Below are 19,795 nucleotides of genomic sequence, written 5' to 3'. Positions count from 1 at the left end.
TTTTTATCTTGGGCTATCGTATAAAATGTGTTTCCATTTATCTCGTACCCTTGGTATGTTAAGATATTCCAAGATGGTCCCCTAGCCAATAAGAACAGTTGTTCACTTATATCCATGTTATGCATTAGATGCTTCCGCAACCAGCTACAGAAAGTGTTCATGTGCTCACGTGTAATCCATGCCTCAGACTTTTCCGGGAAATTGGAGAGAAGAATTTTCTTGTGTTCCTCGATATATGGGTCAACCAAGGATGATTGTTGAAGAACCGTATAATGCGCTTTCTTGAATGAGAAATCATCTGTGCAGACATAAGATTTATTTCCTAATGTACCCTTTCCAGTTAGTCTCCCCTCATATCGCGATTCAGGGACTCCAATCAGTTTAAGGTCATCAATAAAGTCAACACAAAAGTCAATGACCTCCTCAGTTCCGTAGGCACTGGCGATGCTTCCTTCTGGACGAGCTCTATTACGAACACATTTCTTGAGTACCCCCATGAACCTTTCGAATGGGAACATGTTGTGTAGAAATACTGGTCCGAGAATATCAATCTCTTTGACAAGGTGCACTAGAAGATGTGTCATGATGTTGAAGAAAGATGGTGGAAATATCAGCTCAAAGCCAACAAGACATTGCACCACATCGTTTTGCAGCTTTATCAAATTCTCCGGGTCAATTATCTTCTGAGAAACTGCGTTGAGGAAGGCACATATCTTCACGATGGTTAACCGGACGTTATCAGGCAGAATCCCCCGCAGCACAACCGGAAGAAGTTCAGTCATAAGCACATGGCAGTCATGGGACTTGAGATTTGTAAATTTCTTCTCTGCCAAATTTAAGATTCCTTTTATATTGGATGAGTATCCAGATGGAACCTTTATACTGCTCAAGCAGTCAAACATGGTTTCTTTCTCTTCCTTGCTAAGAGTATAGCTGGCAGGACTTAAGTATTGTCGTCCATTATCTCGCTGTTGTGGATGTAAGGCATCTCGTTCTTCCATACGTTGCAATTCTTGACGTGCTTCTACTGTATCTTTTGTCTTTCCGTACACTCCCAAGAATGCTATCAGGTTGACGCAAAAATTCTTCGTGAGGTGCATCACATCAATTGCATGACGAACATCTAAGACTTCCCAATATGGTAGCTCCCAAAATATAGATTTCTTCTTCCACATGGGCGCCATTCCATTTTCGTTCGGAACAGGTTGGCTACCAGATCCCTTTCCAAAAACAACTTCTAGATCTTTTACCATGTTGAAGACGTCTTTACCACTACGGTGCATCGGTTTTGTTCGGTGGTCCGCTTGGCCTTTGAAATGCTTGCCCTTCTTTCGTACCGCATGCCTGATGGGAAGAAACCGACGATGACCCATGTATACAACCTTCTTACAGTGAGTCAACCATATATTATCGGTATCATCTAAACAGTGTGTGCATGCTTTGTATCCCTTGTTCGAATGTCCTGACAAGTTACTAAGAGCAGGCCAGTCATTGATCGTTACGAACAGCAATGCTCGTAGGTTGAAGTTTTCCTGTTTGTATTCATCCCACATCCGTACACCTTCATCGCCCCAGAGCAATAAGAGTTCTTCGACCAATGGTCTTAGGTACACATCAATGTCATTTCCGGGCTGCTTTGGACCCGGGATAAGCACTGGCATCATGATGAACTTTCGTTTCATGCAGAGCCATGGTGGAAGATTGTACAGACAAAGAGTCACAGGCCAAGTGCTATGACCACTGCTCATCTCACCAAAAGGATTCATGCCATCCGTACTCAAACCGAATCTTATGTTTCTCGCATCCAAATCAAATTTAGGGTACGTTCTATCTATTTTTCTCCACTGCGACCCATCAGCGGGGTGTCTCAACATCGAGTCTTTCTTGCGTTCCTCTTTGTGCCATCGCATCAACTTAGCATTATCTTTATTTCTAAACAGACGCTTCAAACGTGGTATTATAGGCAAATACCACATGACCTTCGCAGGAACTCTCTTCCGGGGAGGCTCTCCCTCGACATCTCCAGGATCATCTTTTCTAATCTTGTAACGCAATGCACTGCATACGGGACATGCATCCAAATTCTCGTACTCGCCTCGGTAGAGGATGCAGTCGTTGGGGCATGCATGTATCTTTTGCACTTCCAGTCCCAAAGGGCAAACAAGTTGTTTGGCTTCATACGTTGTGGCAGGCAATTCATTGTCCTTAGGAAGCATTTTTTTAACAAGTTTGAGTAATTCACCAAATCCCTTGTCGGATACACCATTTGTCGCCTTCCATTGCAGCAACTCCAAGGTGGTGCCAAGTTTCTTAAATCCATTTTGACAATCTGGGTACAACAACTTATGGTGGTCCTCTAACAACTTCTGGAACTTCAACCTCTCCGTTTCACTCTCACAGTCTGCCTGCACATTGTGCAATGCTTGCCCCAGATCGTCGCTGGGATCATTTTCTGCTACATCTACTTCGGGCTCTTCCATGGGAATATCGTCATCGAATGCACCGATTCCAGCATTCCCGGGAAAGTGGTCGTCAAAATCTTCTTCTTCATTATCTTCCATGGTAACCCCCTGTTCTCCGTGCTTCGTCCAACAAACATACTTTTTCATGAAACCATTTGCGAAAATGTGGCTGTGTAGGATTCTTGAAGATTTGTAATCCTTGTTATTGTTGCAATGAACACACGGGCAGCACATAAAACCATTCTGCTTGTTTGCCTCAGCCACAGACAAAAAATAATGCAGGCCATCAATGAATTCTTTCGAACGTCGGTCAGCATTGTACATCGATTGCCGGTCCATCTGCATTTTAAATAAATCGATTTGAATTCTTTACACGTATCGAATAAATAAAATATATCAAACCTAAATTAAACTAAATGTAACATAACATGAATAATTAAAAGATATGCAATATCTATCATACATCTTGATTAATTAAAAGGGGTACTTAATCCATTACAGAACTTAACAAAGGAGTACTATACATGAAATTTAAAAATTCGGTCAACAACACATAGGTTTTCAACCGTCCTTGCGTTGGAACGCAGAATGTTCTAACGGATTTCTTGCTGGCGCAGAATAAGATGGCGGAGCTGAAACCTCCGAGTTTGGTGGTGACGAACCGTAACGCCGCAATAAATCCTCAAGATCAAACGGAGGTTCCTCGCCCCTTGCCATGCATTCTCTATATTCTTTTTCCAAATAACGGAGCGCTGCCCTATGAAAAGCACTAGGTTTTTTGGACCGACGACCTACTCGAGTTGTGCCCTTCTCTCCAGAAGGACAACGATCACCCCCACCGGCGCCACTCCCTCCAGCTGTTGAAGCCATATTTTACTGAAAAATACCTTTATTTTCCACAAAATTATAAATTCTTACCATTACAAAGCAAAAATTATTTACTATTACAATTACAATGATTAGATTAATATCTCTTGCAAATAACAATGAAATTATATAAAAAAAGACGAAATGTATCATTAATCCTCAAGAAATCTCTAATTAATTGAAAGAAATCTCTATAACTTCTAATTACTTTGACACCCTTCAGTTCCAGGAGTACACTCTTTTCAATATCCAGAAACCCTCTAGAAGAAAAATAAACCTTTATTTCTGAAAATGTATATGTCAGTAACCTCAACCCTGCGGTGATGACACTGCCTTTCGGGGGGACACGGTGCGGTACAAGGATGTCACCAATCGGCTAGTCGCAGCACCAACATTTACGATTAATAGGCACAGCACTTGGCACAGGCAGCATGCTCGTTCATATGCTCTCAGTACAACAACGGCATGCTGACTGCGTCAAATGCTGTCTTCTTATCAATCGGAAGTGCTGGTGATGCGACCAACCGATTTGCGACGTCCTTATAGCGCATCGTGTATCCCTGAAAGGTAGTGCCATCACCGTTGGATGGAGATTAACGACGTATACTTGTTTCGAAATAAAGATTTTTTTAGCTTCTAGATGGTTTCAATGTGAGCCTGATTAAATACATCACTAGAGTGTCAAAATAATCCATTCATAATACAAAAAATTCTATAATATACTCATTTCATTAATTCATTCACGAATAAAAAAATCAACTATCCACAATATGGTCATATATACAAGTACATCACATGAAGTATCTACACTCATTCTAAAAATTTCTACTATCCATATACTCATCTAAATCTAAAAGAAAATTACGCCTACATATGCAATCTAGCTAGCAAAATAATGTCCAAGAAATGAGCTAGCTACACATTTTCTCTATTTCTAAAGTATGAAATGAGCTATACAAGCCAAGGAAGAAGAGAAAAACAAGCCCCAAACCTTTAGAGCAGATGGATGGACGGGGAATCAAAGATCTTCACAAATGTGGTGAAGAAATGAGCAAAACTCCTCTATCCCGAGCCAAGAACAGAGAAAACAAGTGAGCTGAATGGCTCGGGCGGGGGGAGAGGGAAGGGGATAAGGGGCGCAAGGCCTTTTGTCCCGGTTGGAGGCACGAACCGGGACAAAAGGGGGGACTTTTGTCCCGGTTGGTGGTTCCAACCGGGACAAAAGGCTACGCGGGCCTTTTGTCCCGGTTGGAACCACCAACCGGGACAAAAGGCTCCCATTTTGTCCCGGTTGGTGTCTCCAACCGGGACAAAAGGCCCCCGTCCCCCCCGCTGGCCCGGCTAGCCGTTGGACCCGGGACAAAAGCCACCTATTGTCCCGGGCCCAAAGGCTGCCGGGACAAATGGCCAGGAACAAAGGCCTGTTTTGTAGTAGTGGATGTAGCCCATTTGAGGAAACATGTCTGAATGTGCGTGGTGGCTGACTTGGGCCGATCGAAGCTGCAGGGCAATCTGGGCTCACGAGATTCAGTTAGAAGCCATTACTCTCCAGGGCTGGCTTCAAAAAAAAAAAAACTCTCCGGGCCCTGGGCTGCAGGCATAGGAGATCGTTGAATTCAAGTAGGGGTGGCAAATGGCCCAACATTTTGAAGAAAATCTAAAGGCCGGGTTCTAATTTTATACAATTTTGAACTAAAAATTTTAAGAGCCTTGTTGGGCTGTGAAGAGTCTACTAGGATCATAGCTCGTTACCACCCCTAAATTCAGGTGGCGGTATGAATAAAACAGCGTTAGTCCACATTTACGTTGATTACTCAACTGTTGCCATATATGTAAGGATAGGAAGAATAAATTGACATTTTTGCGCTCTCTGCCTCCACATATTTTTTTTCAAAGCAAGACAGGCATGAATTACCCGCAAAAAAAATAGACAGGCATGAATTATCATTTCCCATCGACTCACTAGTTAATTCAGTTGCACCACTTGGAAACACCACGTTACAAGATGTAGCCCAGCATTTGGAACATGTAGCCCAACAAGCTGTAACTGTAAGAGCTAAGTATAATAAGGTAAGGTAGGTGGGCTGAATGAAATGTTTTGTTAAATTTGCACTAAGATGGATAAGAAAATAAAGGAGAGAGAAGAAAAGCGGTCTGCAAGTTTAGAGCCGGCTGCAACACAGACTCCAACGTATTTGGTGACAAAAATAAGAGACGAGATGAAACCGGCATTAATTATATATAGCCCGCCACTTCTACAGCCAACTGTATTATATACTAACAAACTTTTAAATTAGCTTAAGATAACATGGCAATAACATGACTCCATTATCAAGAACTTTGTTGACAAGTAACCACTCCTTTATATACTATGAGCCATGTTTCAGGCCTTGTTTAGATGGTTGTAAAGTTTTGATGTAAAGTGTCACATCGAATAGTCCGGCATACATTTGAAGTATTAAACGTATAGACTAATTATAAAATAAATTACATAATCTGTCTGTAAACTACAAGATGAATTTATTAAATCTAATTAATTCATCATTAGAGTATGCATGTGTTACTGTTGCAGTTTAGTGTCTAATCACGATCTAATATTAGACTCATTATATTCATCTTGCAATTTACAAGTAAACTGTGCAATTAGTTTTTCATTTTTTATATTTAATTCTCCACGCAGGTGCTGTAATATTCGATGTAATATTTTTGGAAGTTTGAATTTTGGATCAAACAAGACTGCAATATTCCATTGCTAGGTGTCCTGATGACCCTTGCACATTAACTAGTATATCATGGACCACGAGTGTCCGAAGGGTCAAAAGGGAGCATTAAGCTAGACTACCTAGAGCCGAAGAAAAGCAGCCCCACCTTCGTCGTGGTTGATGCGTCGATACATAGTATATGCGTCCAAACAATAGGACAGACGACCGGAACTGGCACGTTGCCCGCTAGTAACTGTGATCCAATCACAATCAGACAACGGCCACTAGGTCGGCCCCTCGAAAAAGACCCATCAATAATGTAATTAAGCTGCCTTCGTGGTATCATTATTACCAACCGAGACATGCCGGGTCCACCTTGGGAGCTGAAAACTGCAGCTAGATTGATTCCCCGAATCTACGGGCATGCGTTCCATGATTGAAAATTCTAGCTCCGGAAACTGTAGGGAGTTCTTTTAAGAAACACCAATCCTAACCACTTATTACACGCGCGTGTACTCATCTACGAGTACACGCACATAAGCCTAGCTATACACTTGTAAGCACTTTCAATTGTCTAGGCCAGAAGATGTAGAGATTGACAAATTATCACGAGCAGCTCACTGTCTCGACGAGTACATCACCTACTACTGAAAGAATAGCACCGGTTAAATCTTAGAATAAATTCAAAACATACAATCACCAGTGCTGAATCGGACATGTTCCACCAAAAGATACTCCCTCCATTCTCAAATATTCTTAAATAATAGTCCTATTTGCTATTGATAAGGACTATAGCAATAAATAGCAGCAATAAATAGCACCAGTAACGAGGAGTTCCTAGCAAAGATATTGGAGGACTAGCAAAAAAAAATCTTGTGTTACATTAATTAGATGATAAGCGAGGTTGCTTTTCCTTGGGCACTGTGTCAAGGTGAAATAGGACTATCAATAGAGAACGGAGGGAGTATACCTTATCAGATGAGTTATACTCAGTTCACTATAATTATTTTTCAATACAAGCACATTGCACATTATTTTTCCTTCTAAACCATTCTCAATGGTAGTTTTACTGTGAATACACATATACATATCCACTTTAGTACAAATGATGGTTGCCTAACATTTGCTGAAGAGTGTTGCAAAACAAGAAGTTAGTGTTCAATTAGGATTAATAGATAATCATGAAATTAGTAGATAATTACAAAGGGGAAACCACCACCCCGAAAGGGTGCCTCCAAAAGACACCCTTTCCTGTTCGTTGGTATATATATGTAACTCATTCACATTAATGGTGACATCCATTCACAATCATTCATTCCATTCTCTCTCTCACTCACTTTTCCATTACAACAAAGAGAACAAAATAATTTCATCCCAATGAAACAACCTTTATTGTATATTTATATGGTATGTGTTTCATTCATTTGATAAGCCTAGGTCCGGCTACCATTGACATGGACCCAATCAATGGCATTAGATACTAGAGGTGTAGATTGGTGACCTTTAGGTGTTCGAAAGGCCCCCTTGAGGGCCACCTCCAATGCTCTTTAGTACTAATAATTCTTTAAAATAAGATCCCATTTTGGAGAAGTAGTAGAAAATTTTGAACTAAAGTGAGTGGAGGTGCACCTATGTGTCACCAATTTGCACCACTATTAGAGACACAAAGTACATGCATACAGAAAAACAACTGGCACAGTCACTGCATTCAACAGCCGCTTATGAATGCTCATAGGCGTCTGCAGGATGCTGCTGGCGACAACCAGCGCCTATGGCGCCACTGCAGGGGCCCTGTCCATTGGAATCTCCAGCCGATCGAGTTGGTATAGCCCCTGAATGAGGCGCGCATTCCCAACTATCTCACCGGTCCTGAGGTCCTTGATCAGGCACCCAGAGCGGGAGAACGCCACGTTGTAGTTGAGGTCGATGAGTTTCGACAAGGAGATGACGTTGCAGGTGAGGCCGGGAACGTAGAGGACGTTGTTCACCCTGAAGTTCTCCATGACCACAGGCCCAAAGCCGCGAACTGCTAGCTGATGCCCATTGGCAGCACGAACCTCACGGCCCTGTCGTACTGGGATCAGCCAGGGAAACAGGGATGCGTTTCCCGTGGCATGCGTAGAAGCTCCCGAGTCGAGAATGAACTTGGTGCAGAAGACGGGATGATCAGCCTGGGTACTAGCTCCTTCGGCGTCACCGATCGTAAAAACCTCGAGCAGCCTGACGTGATACTCTGGTTTATTACCATCCTGGTCCTCAGTGACCAAATCATTTCCTCTGCATAAAGTAATTAACACACAACTGGTTAATTAAATTTATTGGTGGAGAAGCACGGGACCATTTTATGATTCAATTAAGCCTGCAAGAAAATATCCATATATGTGACTTTTGGCAATGTTTTTTTTTCTTCTGAGAACATCAAAGCAATGTATTGGATAATACAGATCTTGCCCAATCTGTGCCATGTCCCTCACTAAGTAATTGTAATTTTCATGTGTTGCATCAAAATGCTTCATTTGAACATTTCACAAATTCCATGTTCATAGGTGTATGTAACATGTATTCAATCCATTCCAAATTGTAACACGTTCAAAATTTTCTTAAGTCAAACTTTTCTAACTTCTACTAAGTTTATAAAAAAATACATCAAAATCTTCAACATCAAATTAGTTTCATTAAATCAACTATGAAATATGTTTGATAGTTCATTTAGTTTGTCTTGTAGGTGTTAATATATTTTTTATATTCTTGTTTAAAATTAGAGAAGTTTGACTTAGTAAGCCAACCAAAACGTAGGAATCGAGGCAGTAGCATTAATATGCCAAGCCTTGACCATTTACAAGTACTAGGGGTGTACCAAGTAACATTAAAACAAATAAAGTAAAACATACCAAAGAAATATGCATTTGTATTCATTCATGCAGAAAAAAAGATTTAGCTCTACTCAACCCCTATGACAAGATGAAGCTAGATAATTTTATGGATAAGATGCCACAATGGTCCAACAATTCGTTTATCACAAAGCTTTCGATGGCTTTTGATGTTAGTTTGATCCGAGGTAACCCGGTGGGCGGTGGCTTGTTTCTGTTTTGGCATAGCTCAAGGGAGAGTGAACTTATTGTCTTCTGATCCTAATACGCTAGCTGTTGTATCAATTATAGCTTCTACGATGTACTATTTATTTGAAACAAATACATATCTAGTTCAATTTCTGAGATGTGTAAAGTTTGATGAACTTATATATGGAGTCCCCAGCATCATGTTTGGATCCTTTGACTAATGTTTAGTCTAGGTCGTATCGAATGTTTGGATGGCAATTAGGACTAAACATAGGCTAATTAATTATAAAACTAATTGAATAAGTCATGGCTAATTCGCAAGATGAATCTATTAAGTCTAGTTATTTCATGATTAGTATATGTTTACTATAGCATCACATAGCCTAACCATGAACTAATAATTTGACTTAATGAAGCATCTCATGAATTAGGATTCATTTATGCAAATTTATAGTTTTATAATTAGTCTATGTTTATCCCTACTAATTGTTATCCAAACATTCAATGTAACCCGGACTAAATCAACTTTAGTCCAAGGATCCAAACACCCTTTGAATCAAAGATTTAGGCCGTGTTTAGTTCGGTAGGGTGTAAACGCAAAAAAAATTTGCGTTTCGAATCTTCCCAATTTGAAGCACTAAATGAAGTCTATTCACAAAACTTTTTGCACAGATGGGTTGTAAATCGCGAGACGAATCTAATGATGCTAATTAATCCATGATTAATCAATAATTAGTGGATGGTTACTGTAGTATCACTGTTGCAAATCATGGGTTAAGTAGGCTCATTAGATTCGTCTCGCGATTTACAGCCCATCCATGCAAAAAATTTTATAAATAGACTTCATTTAGTACTTCAAATTAGCAAGATTCCTTTTCACTTTAATGCGTTTACGGCTTTTTTGCGTTTATGGGGCGGAACTAAACACACTGTTAGTTCTTAATGACAGCCATAAGTACAATTCTTTTCTAGAAATGGAAACCTATGATATACTGGGACTGAATTTTGCCAAAACAACGCACCCTCGACCCCTTTAGAACTTACTAGTTTCGGAGGAGCAGCCGGAGGGAAACTTCAAATTCGGCAATTGGAGCTGCTATTAACTGATGGATAGACCCTGGATTTAACATTGGAATCGGGAATGCCAAGTCAACGGACGCAAGACAGCCTTGCCTAAGTCACTAGTAGGCAGCAAGCTGAGATTTAGTGTAACCTGTGCTGTACCAAATGAGTCTCCGGTGTCCAGATAAGACACGCTCAAAATTAGTCGAACAATAGAAGGGGATGAGCTCATACCCTGCCACGGCGCTATCTTGATTAGCATCCATGGAGACCGCAGCGGAGGGGAAGGATGACACATCGACCGGTGCGACGACGGTTACGTCGTCATCCATGGACGATGAAACCGAAAGAGAGCCACGCTCGCCCGCGGTGGGGATCGATCCGAGGGGACGACGGCGGAGGAGGCGGTCGGCTGCAGGTTATCGGAGCGGAGGAAGATATGGCTGCCAACTCAATTCGTCTTGGAAGAAGACGGCTTGACCGGCTCCCTTGGTTGCTCTACCAAACGGTGGGCTAGCACTCCTTTAATTTACTGTTTAATTACATCCTGATCCCTGGTCCGGCCGTGAAAACGAAAGATAATGACTAAAGCGCTATCTCCTGGTGAACTGCGAAGAAGGCTGCAAACACTAAGTGCACATGAGTGATATATTGCACCGTGTGCTTGACAGAAAACCCCTCGGAGAGATGCATAAAATGCCAAACCTCAAGGGTCTGAGATGCATGTGGGCAATATTGTCATTTCGCCCCGGCCCTGAGTAGTCAACAACTCGACGGCTCTCCCCCCACCCTTCTGCCACTTTCCTCTTCCTCGACGCATCAAAGCATCATGGCTCTGCTCGCGTTTCAGCAAGAGAACCTTGCAAGCTTGATCGCTTCCAGGATCATCGCCGAGCTACATCGGCAATATGCTTTCGACTGGTATGATATCTCTGCCTTGCTCTCCCTTTCGCAGCTTAATTTCTTCCATTTGCAGAGCTAGATCCAAGCGAAATAATTCCCTATTGCGAGCTAGACAAACACGCATCGCAAACATATGCAGCATATACTGCGGATAAAATACAGTTTAGTTCCTCTTCGAAGACATCCGTCGAACTAGATATTATTTAGTATTTCTAGGAAAATAAAAGGGTAGAAATAATTTATTTTTAAGCCTTGATAGTCAAATTTATCGGTTCAAACAAAATATTTGCTGCAAATACAACGACTCGGCTCGGGGAGCTACAAGCAGCCGCCCAGAGCACAGCGAGAAGGGGATTGGGAGGTTATTACTGTGTTATTAGCTCATCTCGTCAGGTATGCTAAGTTGCTAACCTGTACGATAGCTGCTCTGATTTCTCCATAGACATTCAGATGTGGTGATAAAGTAAAATAGATGATGTTAAGAGTTAAGAGCTATCGGTGGCTTCTTTTCCCTTCGATATGGAGAACATCTGAATGCTTTTTTCTCCTCCAGGGCACACAGCGGATTTCCTGAAATCGAGGGTAGCGCCTATGTCTATGAGAATTTAGCCTTCTCTGCTTTAACGATTGTGTATGGAGTCGGTTGTGTTCCTGCAAAGCCCCAGTGGAAGTCATCTGAAGTTGTGAAGGCCTCTGAATCCCGTATCATGGAAGGCGTTAGCGAGATCTTCGTTGTTCGTGAAGAAAGAGTTCCATCTCAAGTTCATGAAAAAAGTGTGGAGTTAACTGGAGGAATAACTCTTGCTGACAAGACGCATAGGTTACTCTGTTGTACACAAAAAGAAAACCTTGGTAAGCATCATACTTCTGGTGTGACGGTTCCCTACATGTAGTATAACTAGCTATATAGTAGGGAATCATACTTGCACATAATAAGATAACTATAATCTTTTTGTGATACACAGATGAGCATCACGGAATTGATTGGCACACACGCTACAAAATAATTCAGGGGATTTGCGAGGGTTTGGCATACCTCCATAGGCAACTGGAATATTGTATTTGTCATGGTGATGTAAAACCGGACAATATATTGCTGGATGCAATTATGGTGCCAAAAATTGCAGATTTTGGCCTGTCAAGGTACTACGGGGAAGAAATTGTAGGAACAAGTAAAATTGTGAAGTGCAATGGAACAATACTTCTTTCTGACAAGATGGTGAGGTTACTCTGTTTTGAGTATTTGCAAAAGGGAAACCTTGCTGCGTATCTTTCTGGTATGATGATTCCCCATGTTAAATGACTATCAATATAGTAGGGAATCATACTTGCACATAATAAGATAATTATTAATCTTTTTGTTGATACACAGATGAGCATCATGTAATTGATTGGCACACACGCTACAAAATAATTAAGGGGATTTCCGAGGGTTTGTCATACCTCCATACGCAACTGGAACATCTTATTTGTCATTTTGATGTACAACCAGACAATATATTGCTGGATGCAAATATGGTGCCGAAAATCGCAGATTTTGACCTGTCACGGTGCTTCGCGGAAGAACTAGCACGAAACAAGACAAATTGTATAGGAACACAGTAAGCTGCTTCATGTTTCATGCGAACTGAATTTTTCTGTAAGCAGAAAATTTATCTTACATAAGTTTGACATACACATTAACCATATGTCTGCTGCGTTCAGGAGGTACGAAGCGCCAGAGATGAACGGAAAGAAAATCTCATATTTGTCTGACATATACCGTTTGGGTCTCCTAGTCCTTAGTATATTGAAGATTACATGGTGGAGGCAAGCGATGTGGATTATGCTCGAGTCATCTGCCAAACAAATGAAGAGATTAAACCAAATAGCTTTAAGCTGTCTGGAAACAGGCAAATCCACAAAGGTTACGAGAAGCACTGCTTCTTCAACGCAACGGGCTGCGGATGATATCAACGTCCCGGATTCTGGTGTTCGCATCGGCGCCACAGTTGACGTCCCCAAAATGAAACCTTCCCCGGATTGTATTAACATGGTCAAGGCACCATCAACTCCTGAAGATTCAGTGGTCCTTGTGCTTGACTCCGGAAGCAGTAAATTAGCCCAAACACCATCTATGCATCGACATCTCAGCCATAGTAACCTGACAGATGAACGGAGCAACAAACCACTCTCTAATAGAGCTCCAGCAACCAATTCGTCAGACGACACAACACGCGCTCCAGTGGAACCTAATAAGCTTACTGACGATGCAGCTCACAGGTAGCTTTTTTTACTATACCTTCCAACGTTTTCGATCGTTCCATTCCTTGCCGTCTCGAGTCCAATCCGAAGGTATACAACTGAAACTTGCCCTTGTTTCAGTAATCTTCCACTAAGCTTGAGAAAAGAAGGAAACAACTTTGTGCTGATCAACTATACCAACTTCCTACGTGATTATCTTAACACTACTAAATGGAGGCTCAGTAGCCTTTATATTAGAGCTCTTTTACCAGGCATTATACTACTATTTATTAATGATATATAGAATAGAGAAGATCTAAACATGCATCGCTAAAGAATTTATTAATTATTATTACCGCTACTAGACACTATAACGTCGTGCTACCATCAAAAATATATTACAGTGATGCATCTATGTTCTTTCTTCATAAAACACTTGTACTACATATACTATTCTACCCATATCAGATATGAAGTTTTAAGTTGTACTTCCTCCGCTCAAAATTGTAGGTCGTTTTAGCTTTTTCAAGTGGAATATATTTGCTATACACCCTGATATATTGTCCAGGTATATAACAAATATAGTGCATATAAAAAAGTTAAAACGACATATAGTTGGAACTAGAGGCGTATACAATTGATTTAACCATCAAATATTTTTATATTACTCTTTTTTTCTGACTGGAACTGCAGAGGAGCCCCCCACTGACTTTTTAATTATATAAAAAGAAAAAGAATTATGGCCCTAGGTCCAGCAAAAGATCCTAACTAAAGCAAACAAAACATACTAGTCTTTTGAACATTAGTATAGCCTAATATAGGGGACCATAAAAACTCTCATGGTAATCTTCATAAGACATTCTAGAAAAACCCTAGAAATATGACAACTTGTCAATTCAGTGGACAAGAGCAAGAAACATCTCCTCATCAATTCAGTGGACAAAAGCAAGAAACATCCCCATATGCAGCTAGAGAGAGGGTTGGTGTGGCCTGCAGACGAAAAGTTAGAATAGATATTGTGCCTGGCACGCTCACTGCAGTCTCCACTAATTATGGTGTCCGACGACCAACACAACCCGATAATACAGACGTGATAGAGTGAAGGGCGCAGAAGCGGAAACTCTCCAAGGAGAGCAAATGACCACAACCACTAGAGCTTCCAAGATGACGCCTCAAGTGAGGGAGGGATGCCATTGGTGCCATCGTTGTTCGACCAATGTGGTCAAGGCTTTCACCCAGATAGCTCACTGGAGAGGGGGAATACAAGGTAATAATTGCACCTTCATGATGGTACGTTTGGGGACTGAAAGTGATCGGGTGCTCTAGCCTAAGAGGGGGAGGGGTGAATTAGGCACTAATAAAAACTTAAACCTATGGCTCCAACTAGATTACACAAAACTTAAACTAAAACATGCTATCTAGATGTGCAACTAGGTTGTTCTAGTGTGAAACCCCTATCCAAAAGAGTTTAGCAACCTATAGTCTTTCCTATCAAGAAATTACTCTATGAAAGTAAAGGCATACAAATTGCTAGTATGAATTGCAGAAGCTTAAAGAGCGGGATAGGAGATAGCAAACTCTTGACGCGGGTGTTTATCCCGTGGTTCGGTTAGCCACAAAGGCACACCTACATCCACGTTGTTGTAGCACTCACTAAGAGTATTGCTACTCGGCCACCAAGTCTCTTCCGTGAACACAATCACGGTCACCTTGGCCCCGGGTTCCACTAAGGAGCTTCTCCACAAAGGATGAGGGTCTCCACGTCCCCCGCACAAAGTTGTCGTCGCCGCTCCACACCAAGTCGGAGGCATAGTCACAGAATTCGGGGTCGATGCCTCGTCCCACGACCTGGGAACGCCGTTCCGATTCGAGGGTCGGGGTCAAAGAGGGTCAGTGTCCCATTCAAGGTTGGATCGCGTCCCGGTTTGAGAGGGGTCGTAGCCCCATTGCTAGCAGATTTAATTGGGATAAGATGGTTATTGATAGCGGATTGATGTGGTTTTTGTTAGATAATAAGCTGAGTACGTGTAGTATGATCTAGATGTACTATTTTGTATGTTTCTTATATGTTTGTGCAGATTAGTTTCTTCATTAGTAGCACATATATATATAGTTTTTGTCTTTTTAAAGACGCATCGACCCGAAGATATCGACCCGGATGAATCAGAGTCGCGTTCCACATAATAATTTATCGTTCCATAGAGGTATACCCCCTTCGTACCACAATTTTATAAAGTGACGACCCTCGACCCTCGACCCCGTTCCTCGACCCGGTCGATCCAGGAACTTTGTGACTATGGTCGGAGGGTAGATGACGTTGCCGGCGAGCTTCATTCTCCAAGGTGCCGACGCACCAAGCTCTTGTTTTGGTTCACTAATGAACCACAGCACAAAGGCTCTAAGCCTTGCAATCTCACTCACTAAGAGCTAATCCTTTACACAACACTCTCAAAGTGTGCTAAGGGCCAAGGATATGATCTTGATGCTTTTGTATGGCTTGAAGATGTTCTTGGGTGTGTGTGGGATGTCTAGCAACTCCAGTAATCTTCAAATGGCCGGGGTGAGGCGTATATATAGGCCACCAAGTCTTGTAGCCGTTGCTCCAACGGTTAGCTGAAAATCTGCGTATCACCGAAAGAACCGATGCCTCTGGCAGGGGTAGTGTCGGTTCATCCGGTCACTCTAAGACACGAAATAGCCGTTGAACTTCTGACTGCTGCTACAGTGACCACCGGTTGAACCGATGCTTTGTACCGATGCATCACCGGTTCATCCGGTGCTTACGAATCTTCTCCTGGGTGCTGACGTCATTGCACCGACGCAATACTCCGATGCACCGTCGGTTCAACCGGTGCTGAAGAAACTTCTCCTGGGCACTTGACATTGTCTCTGGAACATAGGACGCCCAATGCACCGATGCCCCTTTTTGACCCGTCGGTTCATCCGGTGCCCATAAGCTGACTTGGCTTCGATTTCCTTCTGTCATGGCGTCGGTTCTTCCGACAACCATCGGATGCACCGATGCTTCATGCGTCGGTTCTTCCGGTGCTCCTGATCCGAAGAGCTTTCAGGGCGCTGCCTGAGACCCGCGAGGGGCGGCTTCCCCTCGACCCCCGTCCGCTAATCGGGTAGCGGAACCCCCGTAGGGGCGGCCCTTCGGGCCTTGCTACGCCTATCTTCTCTTTCTATTTGTCATCACTTGAACCTAAAAGCCTGAGAATGATCATCTTAACAATCATATTAGTCCAAGTGTTGTGTTGTCATTCGATCACCAAAATCACTCGAAATGGCATAAAAGGTGCCATGTTCGTTACAGGGACGTCACTGTCATTGACCTACAAGCGGATCCTAGGCTCTCACCTGCAGCCCATTCTTTCCCTAGAGCCGAAGGCCGATGAACGCAACCACAATATAGGACAGCCCGTCGACCAGCACCCGGCCTAGACCGCTACTAGAAAGGGCAGCCACAAGGGTGTAGAAGGCTAGAAGCAACCACCCATATGAGCGATGAGAGGCCTACATCCAGCCCCCATGAGGATGACGCGCATGACTGGAGGCAGCTACGGCTCACCCTCAGGCGAGCGACAGCGCGGCACCGGCCATAGCCTCGGCCACACAAGAGTGGCATCAGAGGCACAACACACCGGGGTGGCGACAACCATGGATCTTACGGCCACCTAAGCCTCTGGGAGCTAAAGGTACCCAAGGTAGGCGGCGATGGCGACTACGCCCCCCGCCCACCCAAGAGCGCAGCAGGCCCCCACACAAACCAAGACACCAGAGAGCCAGCACTAGAGGGAGCTGGTAGATGTAGCCCGAAGAACCCTAGATCTAGCGACAAGAGCACCGGATCCAGCCCTGAGGGCGGAGGAGGAGCAATGGAAGAGAGACGAGAGAGGGTGAAAGAACGAGCTGAGCTGACTTCGGCTTAGTTGTGGGCTATGCCGCCGCCAGCCACTGGAGTCGGCCTAAGGGAGGGTGGCGGGTGGTGGCGTGTCACCCCACGTCCCCCCCCCCCCTCCACCCCCCCCCCCCCTTGGGACAGCTGGGATTATTACAATCCTGTTCCTATCTACCGTTATATTTCTAAAAAATACAATGTGAGGGTATATATAGAATGATAAGGGTTTTACTTAAGTCAATATTAGACGTGTTAACAAATAACTTATTTCTGCTGCTATGATCTATTGTCAGTGAACCTAATTCCAGCGTCGACGAACGCGATACCAATGAGGAGGCAAGGAGATCCGGCAAATGGTATGTAGCAACCGGCGCAGCACATCACGCGACAGGGGACCGTGGTCTAATCACCAACCTGGTGGAACTCGAGAACGATAGCCTATGTGTTCACGCGGCAGATGGGACGCCCATGCTTGTCCGAGGCCGCGGCAACGTGGAGACCGACAACGTGGTGCTTCCGGACGTGTACTACGTCCCCGGGCTTTGGACGAACCTTGTTTCCGTCGGCCAGCTTGCGGGGCTAGATTACTGCATCGGGTTTAGCCGCGGTGCATGCCACATCAGTGACGCCGCCGGCACGGTCGTCGGTACAGCCCACGCCAGGGGGGACGGCCTGTATGAGGTGGACCATCTCAGAGTGCCACTTGCTGGCGCATACCGTGAAGTGCTGTAGCATATGTGCTGTTGTTGTGTGAGCTAGTGCGATGTAGGAGCCACATTCAATAAGGGCAACCGATCCATGCACTATATTGCTTTTCGCTTTTTGTTAAAACTTTGTATGTCTTCCTGATCGGCCCAATTCCATCGCACCAACTATGCATGAAACCATGTTCCATGAACTGGTTATCATTATATATGCTATTGCTTATGTGTTTTTTATTTCTTCCCCTCCACATGTGACTGATGGAATGTGAAATCCACTATATGCTATTGCTTATGTGCAAATTCATCTGACTGCATCAGCACTGCATGCATGCGTGCCCCTCCACATTCCATCAGCTCATTTTCACAAATGGACCATTGAGGTTTTTTACTGGAATTTTTTTTTGTTATTATCACATCTTGGGCGAGAGGTTTGTCTGGTTTATGGGAAACTAGTGCTTCTTAGCAAATCATTGGAATAAACATAATAAAAGGAAGCCTGTTCTTGTAATATCTTCAAAGATTCTTCATTTATATAGTACTTACAAACTTAGATCCTTTGACCTGCTATCTGTGACGCTTGATACATCGACTTACAACTGGCAAAGTCAAAGTATGGGATAAGTCATTTATATTTGTATGTATATGAATCTTAATTTTCACCAATGGAGGAGTTTTCGTTGAATTTTCATTGGCTCTGTTAGGCTGGCTGGGTACAGATTCATATGCATGCACCAGCCAGGCTTCACGTGCGGGGTATGAATGAATAATCGAGTAATATTACGTGCTTAATTATTGTCATAAACTTTTGGAAAATCTGAGGTACGTAATAATAATCTGCCTCCATGCGTTCATGTGAGTATATATGATGATGACTCATGTATATATAATACTGTTTTAGTACATTTACATGCATGACTCCAGTTAATGATTAATATGGCCTTGCTAGTTTGCACTGTATGCGTATATATAGTAGGACGTATATATACTGATGTTTGTGATGCTGCCTCCTCTTTAATTAATATCTTATAATCCATGATTGTCTCTTGATAAGATTTCCTTACTCGGCACGTGAAAAGACTTCACATTTTGGCCCAGCTCATCACAAGACAACCAAAACTGTGTTTGGCACACTCTGAAGAAGACACATTCTCTCAAAAGAACACAAGTTCACTCACAGCACAAGAGGTACAGACACGACGTGATTTTTAATTGCTGCACTTCCCCACTAGCTAGCGCCTCACAAGATCTCGTACAATTCACCTTTTTCTTTCTCTCCGCACAAACTGAATGCATGGACTCGTGTTTATCGGATGTCTCCGAAGAGACCATGGACTCGTGTTTAGATGCACGCACACACGCTTGCCATACACAGAAGTGTCCAACGAACAACTTCAATACAATTCAAACGTACACTCAGTCCATGCAAAGCTCGACCGTCCCTTGTCTGTACCTGAACGTCAGGACGTGCGCCTGGCAGCAAACACCTGCTGCAAGGCTAGCTAACTCCAACGACACGTGTGCACTCGCCTGGCTGCCATCTAGGCACTGCTACGTATACGCCATGCAGCACCGCCAGCACCTACGCCCATGGATTCAGGCCGGCTAGTTATTGGCTATTGCACGCTAGACCGACACACACGCACGAACATGGTAGAAAAAGTAGATAAAGGAACATTTCGACCTTTACATCACAGTGTGAAAACCATTATTACAAATAGACAACCATATATAGAGATAAAAACGAAAAATTTAGTAAACAACTTATTATAAACAAAGCCTATTACTAAACCGCCATCTACTTTTTGCGAAGATCTCAAAAAACATATTCGTGTCCATTTTTTTCTGAAGCAAAACCCAAAATCTTATCCAGTGTTGTCCTAAAAAGGATCTGCAAATAAGGTTGTTGGTTCAC

The 19,795-nt window shown here is 43.0% G+C and overlaps 2 protein-coding genes across 8 annotated transcripts; one reads left to right on the top strand and one right to left on the bottom strand.

The window, feature by feature from the left end:
• Window positions 1–7,387: 7,387 nt before the first annotated feature.
• Window positions 7,388–10,714, bottom strand: LOC120685836. Of its 2 annotated transcripts, XR_005679791.1 has the most exons (3): window positions 10,387–10,664; window positions 10,135–10,303; window positions 7,389–8,308 (listed from the first exon to the last, which is right to left on the bottom strand). XR_005679791.1 is itself a non-coding variant. In XM_039967947.1 (2 exons), the coding sequence occupies exons 1-2, from the start codon at window positions 10,482–10,484 to the stop codon at window positions 7,801–7,803; spliced, it is 606 nt and encodes a 201-aa protein (XP_039823881.1). In that variant the 5' UTR covers window positions 10,485–10,714; the 3' UTR covers window positions 7,388–7,800. The 2 variants fall into 2 exon arrangements, 1 of the variants encoding a protein (XP_039823881.1); XM_039967947.1 differs by lacking the exon at window positions 10,135–10,303 and having other exon boundaries at window positions 7,388–8,308; window positions 10,387–10,714.
• A 119-nt stretch (window positions 10,715–10,833) lies between these two features.
• LOC120685834 (receptor protein-tyrosine kinase CEPR1-like) lies at window positions 10,834–18,119 on the top strand. 6 transcript variants are annotated; one of them, XM_039967942.1, is made up of 7 exons: window positions 10,891–11,073; window positions 11,374–11,448; window positions 11,609–11,907; window positions 12,021–12,332; window positions 12,428–12,656; window positions 12,760–13,317; window positions 17,488–18,119. In XM_039967942.1, the coding sequence occupies exons 1-7, from the start codon at window positions 10,982–10,984 to the stop codon at window positions 17,909–17,911; spliced, it is 1,989 nt and encodes a 662-aa protein (XP_039823876.1). In that variant the 5' UTR covers window positions 10,891–10,981; the 3' UTR covers window positions 17,912–18,119. The 6 variants fall into 6 exon arrangements, with proteins under 6 accessions (XP_039823878.1, XP_039823877.1, XP_039823880.1 ...); XM_039967941.1 differs by having other exon boundaries at window positions 10,899–11,073; window positions 17,473–18,119; XM_039967944.1 differs by lacking the exon at window positions 11,374–11,448 and having other exon boundaries at window positions 10,834–11,073.
• Window positions 18,120–19,795: the final 1,676 nt, after the last annotated feature.

This window comes from Panicum virgatum, chromosome 8N (genome assembly GCF_016808335.1).
Source record: "Panicum virgatum strain AP13 chromosome 8N, P.virgatum_v5, whole genome shotgun sequence".
Lineage (NCBI taxonomy): Eukaryota > Viridiplantae > Streptophyta > Magnoliopsida > Poales > Poaceae > Panicum > Panicum virgatum.
The sequence above is the reverse complement of the archived record's forward strand: the minus strand, read 5'-3'. Positions and strand labels throughout refer to the sequence as shown.

Excerpts from the sequence above, each read along its gene's own strand:
- LOC120685836 (XM_039967947.1), bottom strand. The coding sequence starts at position 10,484 with ATGGATGACGACGTAACCGTCGTCGCACCGGTCGATGTGTCATCCTTC. Across the intron at positions 8,309-10,386 it reads CAAGATAGCGCCGTGGCAGG|AGGAAATGATTTGGTCACTG; the intron begins GTATGAGCTCAT and ends TACTTTATGCAG.
- LOC120685834 (XM_039967941.1), top strand. The coding sequence starts at position 10,982 with ATGGCTCTGCTCGCGTTTCAGCAAGAGAACCTTGCAAGCTTGATCGCT. Across the intron at positions 11,908-12,020 it reads TACACAAAAAGAAAACCTTG|ATGAGCATCACGGAATTGAT; the intron begins GTAAGCATCATA and ends TGTGATACACAG. Across the intron at positions 12,333-12,427 it reads CCTTGCTGCGTATCTTTCTG|ATGAGCATCATGTAATTGAT; the intron begins GTATGATGATTC and ends GTTGATACACAG.